General features: G+C 41.5%; 1 protein-coding gene and 1 long non-coding RNA gene across 7 annotated transcripts in view; one reads left to right on the top strand and one right to left on the bottom strand.

Moving 5' to 3' along the window:
- The first annotated feature begins 350 nt into the window (after window positions 1-350).
- Window positions 351-9,565, top strand: part of LOC118944203 (uncharacterized) — a 16,715-nt gene continuing 7,500 nt past the window's right edge. The window contains exons 1-2 of the long non-coding RNA XR_005039516.2: window positions 351-487; window positions 6,223-6,281. This is a non-coding gene — a long non-coding RNA (uncharacterized LOC118944203). The remainder of the gene's footprint in view (window positions 488-6,222; window positions 6,282-9,565) is intronic.
- supt7l (SPT7 like, STAGA complex subunit gamma) overlaps window positions 6,802-9,565 on the bottom strand; it is a 13,631-nt gene continuing 10,867 nt past the window's right edge. For all 6 annotated transcript variants that reach the window (XM_021584335.3, XM_021584337.3, XM_090220437.1 and 3 more), the window contains one exon: window positions 6,802-9,411. In XM_021584335.3, coding sequence (XP_021440010.1) covers window positions 9,131-9,411 — 281 coding nt within the window. In that variant the 3' untranslated portion in view covers window positions 6,802-9,130. The remainder of the gene's footprint in view (window positions 9,412-9,565) is intronic.

Below are 9,565 nucleotides of genomic sequence, written 5' to 3'. Positions count from 1 at the left end.
ATTCTTCACAAAAAAATACAGTTTTATATCTTTATGTTTGAAGCCTGAAATGTGGCAAAAGGTCGCAAAGTTCAAGGGGGCCGAATACTTTCGCAAGGCACTGTATGTGAGAGCAGAACTAATAAACGGGCTCTGCCCTATCACTAAAATGGCCACCCTGATCAGCACTACAGATCACAAAATGGCCGACTGCAAACTCTACAATTCCCAGAAGCACGGGGAACCCTCAGAAGGTGTGGCCGACCCACAGATAAAGGGTCAAGACAAACCAGGAAGAGAGAGAGAGGACTGGAAAGAGCTGTGAACCATAGAGAAAGAGACAATATATATATTGGCTGGATTTACTGTGTATGAGCTGGACTGTTTTGGACTTACCTGTTGGCGTTTGGACCTGGACCTACCGAGAACCCGATTCGTGTACCGAACCCTGCTATTCTTGACCTTGCCTGCAGCCTGGGTGGACCAGGACAGAGAAACAAACACACAGGTACTGTCCTGTTCGAAATAACTCTCATTCTGGGGTGATTTTGGTGACAGTTTCCCACTTAATTTGTGACAAACGCTCCTAACCTTGAAGAGGTTTGCCACACACTAGCTTGCTAGCTACTTCCAGACACATAATGAGAGAACACCCCACTCTGACCATTTTACTCGCCCTAGCAGAGCTGGTTAGGCTATTTTCATGTTATCTAGAGCGCTGGTAACTGTGCTGCTGGCAACAATTGAATCATGCTTTTTTTGCCAACGTTTACTGACAGCAGCCATATTCAACGGGTGTTGAGCATTTGTAAATTCAACAGTTATTCTGCGCTCTGGCACACTCAGACAAGAGTCTTTTGTTAAAACATGCAGCTAGCTAGCTAGGTAAACAATGAACCATAATCCCAACTCATGACGTTACTACCCTGCAAGAATCTTCAGGTAGCTAACCAACCAGGTTCAATGTTAGCTAACATTAGGCTATAACTAGTCAAGCAAATGGTTCTGAATAACGTTAGCTGGCGAGCCAGCCAGCTAACAGTACACTTTAATTTAAAATGAACCACTTTCTGTAAACATTAGAAATGTGTAATATCTGAAAATGTAGCTAGCTATACTATCTTTACCGTGGTCTGAAATTGGAGTAGTAGAGCAAATTTTCCAGCTAGTACGTCTATCAACAGTTGTTGCAGTGACATTCACTGAAATAGATACTTGCATAGTGGATGCTTTTGTTAACTTCTTAATTAAGAATCCACCACTTTTTTTACATTTGCGCCTAAAATGACATACCCAAATCTAACTGCCTGTACCTCAGGACCTGAAGCAAGGATACGCATATTCTTGCTTCAGGTCCATTTGATACCACTTTGAAGTTTGTGGAAATGTTAAATTAATGTAGGAGAATAACACATTAGATCTGGTAAAACATAATACAAAGAAAAAAAACGTGTTTTTTAGTATATTTTTTGTACCATCATCTTTGAAATGCAAGAGAAATGCAATAATGTATTATTCCAGCTCCGGCGCAATTTAGATTTTGGCCACCAGATGGCAGCAGTGTATGTGCAAACTTTTAGATTGATCCAATGAACCATTGCATTTCTGATCAAAAATGTTGCATCAAGTCTGCCCAAAAATGTTGTAAAGTCTTCCCAAAAGTGCCTAATTGGTTTATTATTATATTTCCAAGTTCATAACTGTACACTCTCCTTAATCAATAGCATGGTATTATTTCACTGTAATAGCTACCGTAAATTGGACAGTGCAGTTAGATTAACAAGAATTTACGCTTTCTGCCAATATCAGATATGTCTATGTCCTGAGAAATGTTTGTGTTACTTGGGCTAATGCTAATCACATTAGCCCATGTTAGCTCAACCTTTCCGTGGGGGACTCACCGATCCTGTTTAAGACATGTAGCTAGCTAGCTAAACAATAAACCATAATCCCAACTCATGACGCTAGCTAGACTACTGTATACATCATCGATGGACGTGTCTCCTGTCAGATGCCATGGTTGTAACCGGAGACAGGTGTTTTCTCCATGTCCTTAGCTTTCTTACACAAATTCCACTGATTTCGAAACCCGGGCCTCCAGAAAGTGGAGAGCATACACTGAACGTTAGGTAGCTAACAGGACACTTTAACTTGACATTAGGCTTATGCAGAATTACTATGCGATACATTTTTAAAAAAAAGATGCGGTTGAGAGAATTACCTGGACATACAGACCAGCTCAAATAGACAGAAGTGTACTATATGGCAGACCAATCCAAACTCGTCTCTCGGCATGTCCAGCCCACTCATTTTCTCAGCCAATTATGGCTAGCGGGAAGTTGCTGTCTTTTTCTGTAGCTAAAACAACTAGGTTCGTAATTCAACAATTTGATTCATATTTACAGATGGCATACAAGTTTGTTATTTAGTCACATTAAAGTTCACATTTGAGAAGGCATTTCTGCCAACAACAAAAAAAGTTTACGTTCAAATGGTTCTCCTATTAGTGACCCGCGACATACACCTAGTTTCCTGAAACTGGTAACATACACTACCATTCAAAAGTTTGGGGTCACTTAGAAATGTCCTTATTTTTTAAAGAAAGGCATTTTTTGTCCATTAAAATATTAAAATAATAGCAAATTGATCAGAAATACAGTGTGGACATTGTTAATGTTGTAAATGACTATTGTAGCTGGAAACAGCTGATTTGTAATGGAATATCTACATAGGCGTACAAAGGCCCATTATCAGCAACCATCACTCAATGGCACGTTGTGTTAGCTAATCCAAGTTTATCATTTTAAAAGGCTAATTGATCATTATAAAACCATTTTGCAATTATGTTAGCACAGCTGAAAAATGTTGTTCTGATTAAAGAAGCAATAAAACTGTCCTTCTTTGGACTAGTTGAGTATCTGGGGATTGATTACAGGCTCAAAATGGCCAGAAACTTTCTTCTGAAACTCGTCAGTCTATTCTTGTTCTGAGAAATGAAGGCTATTCCATGAGAGAAATTGCCAAGAAACTGAAGCTCTCGTACAACGCTGTGTACTACTCCCTTCACAGAACAGAGCAAACTGGCTCAAACCAGAATAGAAAGAGGAGCGGGAAGCCCCAGTGCACAACTGAAAAATACATAATTTTTTTCATATACATTTTCCCAACCCTATATTTTTGAAATATATATTTTTCCCTAACCCTACCACCCCTCACCTAATTGGAGTAAACTAATGGACAACACTTAGGCTTCTACTTCCAGCTGATACATACTATATACATTTCCAGGAACAATTTCATTCGGTATACTGGGAATGCACATAAACTCAGGGGGAAAAAATAAACTTTCCTTTTTCAGGACCCTGTCTTTCAAAGATAATTCGTAAAAATATAAATAACTTCACAGATCTTCATTGTAAAGTATTTAAACACTGTTTCCCATTCAATCAACCATGAACAATTAATGAACATGCACCTGTGGAACGGTAGCTAAGACACTAGCAGTTTACAGACGGTAGGCAATTAAGGTCACAGTTATGAAAACTTAGTAGAAAGGCCTCTTTAGTGCCCGGACTCTGAAAAACAACAAAAGAAAAATGCCCAGGGTCCCTGCTCATCTGCTTGAACATGCCTTAGGCATGCTGCAAGGAGGCATGAGGACTGCAGATGTGACCAGGGCAATAAATTGCAATGTCAGTACTGTGAGACGCCTAAGACAGCGCTACAGGGAGACAGGACTGACAGCTGATCGTCCTCACAGTGGCAGACCACGTGTAACAACACCTGCACAGAATTGGTACATCCGAACATCACACCTGCGGGACAGGTACAGGATGGCAACAACAACTGCCCGAGTTACACCAGGAACGCACAATTCCTCCATCAGTGCTCAGACTGTCCGCAATAGGCTGAGAGAGGCTGGACTGAGGGATGTCCTCACTAGACATCACCGACAACAACGTCGCCTATGTGCACAAACCCACTGTCGCTGGACCAGACAGGACTGGCAAAAAGTGGTCTTCTCTGACGAGTCGCAGTTTGTATCACCAGGGGTGATGGTCGAATTTGCGTTTCTCGTCGAAGGAATGAGCGTTACACCGAGGCTTGTACTCTGGAGGGGGATCGATTTGGAGGTGGAGGGTCCGTCATGGTCTGGGGCGGTGTGTCACAGCATCATCGGACTGACCTTGTTGTTATTGCAGGCAATCTCAACGCTGTGTATTACAGGGAAGATATCCTCCTTTCTCATGTAGTACCCTTCCTGCAGGCTCATCCTGACATGCAGCATGACAATGCCACCAGCCATACTGCTCGTTCTGTGCGTGATTTCCTGCAAGACAGGAACGTCAGTGTTCTGCCATGGCCAGCGAAGAGCCCGGATCGCAATCCCACTGCGCATGTCTGGGACCAGTTGGATCGGAGGGTGAAGGCTAGGGCCAGAAATGTTAGGGAACTTGCAGGTGCCTTGGTGGAAGAGTGGGGTAACATCTCACAGCAAGAACTGGCAAATGTGGTGCAGCCTATGAGGAGGAGATGCACTGCATTGGTTAATGCAGCTGGTGGCCACACCAGATACTGACTGTTACTTTTGATTTTGACCCCCCCCCCCCCCCCCTCCCCTTCGTTCAGGGACACATTATTCCATTTCTGTTAGTAATGTCAGTGGAACTTGTTCAGTTAATGTCTGAGTTGTTGAATCTTGTTATGTTCATATAAATATTTACACGTTAAGTTTGCTGAAAATAAACGCTTAGTTTAGGTGCACACACACACACTTGGAATTATATTCTTCAGACTACCATCTGCTCTGGAAGACAAGCTAGGTCTGGTTCCCCTCTAAGCAGGAGTGTCTTCTTGTCGCAGGTTCAGGGTGAAACATGGTTGTGTAAAAACAGTCTCTCAGGGATAATTATCTCCCTGAGTACATAACATGTTTTAATTTGGGCAGAGGAGCCACCGTTGATATCACACATGCCAATGGAAACATCTGGAATGGTTTACTTTGCCTACCTCCAATAGAACTGCTGCCAGTTCAGTAGGAATCACTGTTCAATAGCAGCAGTACTAAGAGGAGTATGGAACACCCAGTCTGCGGAGGAGGATTCAACTATCATGATTGGCGCGTGGCACAATATTGCCACCTGATGGAGATAAAGTGCACTGAAAGCCATGGGGAGAAAATGTAATTCGCAAAGAGTTGCTGATTTAATGTCACCTGTATGTTTTCCTGTATAATTAGGGATGGTAAACGGATCATAAATCTGTGTCTGTCGGCAATTTGAAATTGATGTGGTGAAAATATAAGATACCTTTTCAACCCCTCACTTTTTTGAAAACATTGTGTTGGAATTACTTTTTAAACAGAGATCCTCATTTAGGACAGCACGAGACCAAAACAAACTGTTGGATCACCCTAATGGTCAAGCAAACCATTTTAGGTTAACCCCACTTGAACATTGTACTTACAGTAATACCCTTTTCCTAGCCAGCACCCAGTCTACCTCCAATCACCAAGAAGGATAGGATAGGGTTGATATATTGCAGGCTATGGGTAATTAAACATCTTCCAGCTGATAGCACAATCTCCAGTAAGTATTTATAATTTGTTTTCAGTTAAGAGTACAAACAGGAGAGATTCTTAGACTTTTCTATATCCCACAGAATTCACATGAATGCTATTGAAGATAAAAATGCCTCTTCATGTCAGTGATGCTTTCACTGCAGTGTCTACACAACTGTTCCCAGATCAGTGACGCTTTCACTGCAGTGTCTACATAACTGTTCCCAGATCAGTGATGCTTTCACTGCAGTGTCTACACAAGTGTTCACAGACCAGTGAGGCTACATTTGTTTTCATTCCTCTGAAAGAAGATGTTTAAGTTATATTTCAGTGACTCATAATTGGTATGAGTCAGACTCAATTTATCAGCCCAATCAATAAAACGTTCTTGAATCAAAACGTTTTAAAGTATGTTTTCCCCTCATTTATTGCATCATGTCTTGACTTCATTTATTGCATCATCTCTTTAATTCAAATAAGAAAAGCAATTGCACATCTGAGTTTGAAATATGAGTTTTCTGAAGTTTGCGAGTCTAATTGTGATCGTTTGCTGAGTTGAAGTGTAAGAAGAATGTTAGGCGTGATTATTTACCCCCCAGAGAACCAGTTTCCTGGTTTGATTGAACAGGGTCCTAGGTTTATAACAGGGGAGCACCAAATCACATACTGTTTCTATTTCACAGGGGGCATGAAGACAAGGGCTTTAAAGTGACAACAGCAGTGAAAAAATGGTCTTGAACAGGTAATCAAATGGCTTACACATTTAGCATGCAGATTTATGCACGCTGTAATTAATTTGCCATTAAGCCTTGATTGATGTCCCTTTGCTTTTTGAAGCCGACATCAGGCTATAATTACTTCCCGTGTTGCACTCTCAACACTGTTCCATTAAGGTAAACAGATGCTAATTTAGCTGTGCAGTATCTTTTACAGTTGCAGCACAGGAAAGTGTTGATTAGGAGCGTACAACTTCATGGGAATTTGTCCTGCCGTGTGCAGAGTATGACCATGAGTGGAGAAGCGATTGAGGATTGTTCCTTAATGTGAGATCTTGTAGTTGCTGCGGTTTCATGTTCTTGGGTGCATAATATATTCTCTTTGTTGACAGTGTGTGGTGACTGGTAATGGCCGTTGATTGTTACACAAACGGTAATGGATGGTAATAACTGTTACACAAACGGTGTAGGTGACTTGTGGGACAAGACATAGGAAGTAGCATAATCCTCATTCAGCTGGTAAATAGCATCAATCCACACTTACACTTTTGACATAAAGAAGGCATTTATTCATTTTAACATTAAATTAACACCATCTCAAAGAAAGCATTTATCCAACTAATGTTTCCTATATGCAAGAACATAAACTACAATGTCTTCACCATCAGTTCATCAAGTGAGGAGTTGGTAGAAAAAAACAAAACTAAGAGCCATTAAATCATTTTGAAAATAGAGAAAATAAGTACTACCTGATCCACAGAATGTGTGTAACCGCACCATCTTGTTATTTCCTTTCATGGCCACCCATTTGCATTCTGCAGTCTCTCAATGGTCCTTCTGAAGAACTTTGTATGACCACCCAGTTCAGTAGATAGAATGGCCACCTCTACTAATCAACAGCCTTTCCGACACACACCCAAATCTAAGCCAACCCAGCACCCATATACCCCCATAGTATCTGAAAGGATTGGATAGAAGTATGCAAAATGGCTGACACTGGGTTACGTTTTGGTCATATTAGTGTTGTCACAATACCAACATTTTACTAACGATACGATATCAACCCAAGTATCACAATACCGAGTAGTATTGCAACACCAGAGGAAAAAAAAATCAGTGGCCTAGCGTCCTGTTCGCCCCATCCCCCACTGACGCTTGTTCATGTTTCTAAACGTTATGTGCATATGCTACACACAAAAAAACTCACTGATATTCACACTTCTACTCAATACAACACATTTATATAAATCCTACCCTCATGAGTAGCAGATCATTTTCCTTTCTTCCTGTGGCAATCAAATTTGGCTAGACCTACTGTCAAGTTACAAGATTGTTAGCTAGGTAACATGACTGAACAACGTTTTTTTTCTTTCTTATCAAATCAATAATTATTCGAACCTGGATTCAAACGGCCCGCAACATGGTTTGTGAAATGATTTGGAAAAAAAAAATGTGCATGAAATCGCGCAGGAATATATAATTTTTTTAAAACCGTTTGAGCTAGACAAGCTGTTTTCTTTGCTGTAATACTGCAATCATGTCTTTAGCCAAGCTGCTTTTCCTCTCTGGCATTTAAAGAGGCTGCATGACAGCGAACTTGCAAAGCCTACTCAAATTGGACTGTGGTCCTGGTTATACCAGGGATGAAATTATATATTTTTTATTCTTAAATCCCATTCCTTTACTAGATTTGTGGGTATATGTTGTGTAATTGTTAAGATATTGCTTGTTAGATATTACTGCACTGTCGGAGCTAGAAGCACAAGCATTTCGCTACGCCCGCAATAACATCTGCAAAACACGTGTATGTGACCAATACAATTTGACAATGTATTAACTTTTCTCGCTCTGCTTCAACATTTAACTGAAGACCCCTCGGGGTCTGCATCCCCGCTTGCCATCACAGTTAAATTATATTATAAAACTGATGAAATAGATGTGCAGGAAGAGCGGAAGGAGAAAAGCAGGTGAGTAAGGGCTGATAGGGGATGTGGCTGGCGGATTACAGCTGCCACACGTGATATGCGCATGAAAGTGAAGTGGACTTTATTGGACTGGCACATACAAGACTAGTTCGCTTAAATTTAACTGTATTTATAAACAAAACTGACTTTGTAAACATTTTAGAACAGGCGCCAGTGGGTTCTTTAGATCGATGGGGGCGAAATATGTGGTAGTACTGGTATTTGTAAATGTTGGTATCATGACGTTTTGGTACTGTGATATTACCGTGGTACCGGTATACCGTGCAACACTAGGACATATAGACCCCTTTCCAGTACACAACACACTGACGTCACCCACAGATGTGCGCGACTCTTGGCTGCGCTCATTCAACAGATTATATTACATTTTTTATTACTTCTAAACAAAATAACTTTTACAATGCTTGAACAGTCGCTAAGATTACATTTGTTTGTGATCTTTGCAAAATAACTATTTTGCATGGAGCAGTTGTTCGCTAGAATGCTAACGCTCATTGTCATAGAGCCATTTTACTGGTTGAAGGTTAAGTGTTTTTTTTTTTTACGTATAATGCAGTTGATTTGCGATGATGACACACATATTATATAAAGCAGGACATTCACACGAGCCTTAAAATCCAATTATAATCCAAAAGTAGTGTGAAATGCATTCATAAGCAACATGTAAATAGAGGCTTTTTTTTGCTGGCATTCTAGAATAACTCCCATGTTCTGCCACCAACTAGCGCGCATGGCCCTCGTGCTGAGACCTATCCAATACTTTCAGATCTGTTCGGGGAAAATGGACAACGGCATAGGAATTTGTTTGCAACCTTGCAATGTTTCGTATGGCCACTATGTGCCCATGTTACCTTGACACAAAATGGCTACCTCCGCGAGTCTGAGGCTCCTCATATCTTCTTCATGCGCTTCCTGGGCCTCTGGTTGAAGACGGGTGACGTGCTCATGAGTGAGTCGGGAGAGTGCGAGGCGTAGCTGCCGTCCGACGCCGCCCCTCCGGGCGAGGGCGCCATGCCGTCTGCCTCGCTCATGGTGGACATGGGCCCTCCCTCCTCGAACACATCACCTCCCAGTACCCCGTGGCCTGACACCTGGCCCTCCTCGCTGTCCTGGGGCTCCATCTTCACCTGCGACAGGTGCCACAAGGGGGAGCTGATGGCAACACCACTGCCTGTCATGGACACAATGGCCAAGATGGACAGAACTCGGTTACAAATATTGAATGTTAAGTAGTTATTTGTAATCAAATCTATCTCATGAAAACAATGCTATGTTATACAGTTAATATTATCATTGCCTCTTGGTCCCTGAGGGTATCATACCAG

The sequence above is a fragment of the Oncorhynchus mykiss genome, chromosome 25 (assembly GCF_057628025.1).
Source record: "Oncorhynchus mykiss isolate SJ-2025 chromosome 25, ASM5762802v1, whole genome shotgun sequence".
Taxonomy (NCBI): Eukaryota; Metazoa; Chordata; class Actinopteri; order Salmoniformes; family Salmonidae; genus Oncorhynchus; species Oncorhynchus mykiss.
The sequence above is the reverse complement of the archived record's forward strand: the minus strand, read 5'-3'. Positions and strand labels throughout refer to the sequence as shown.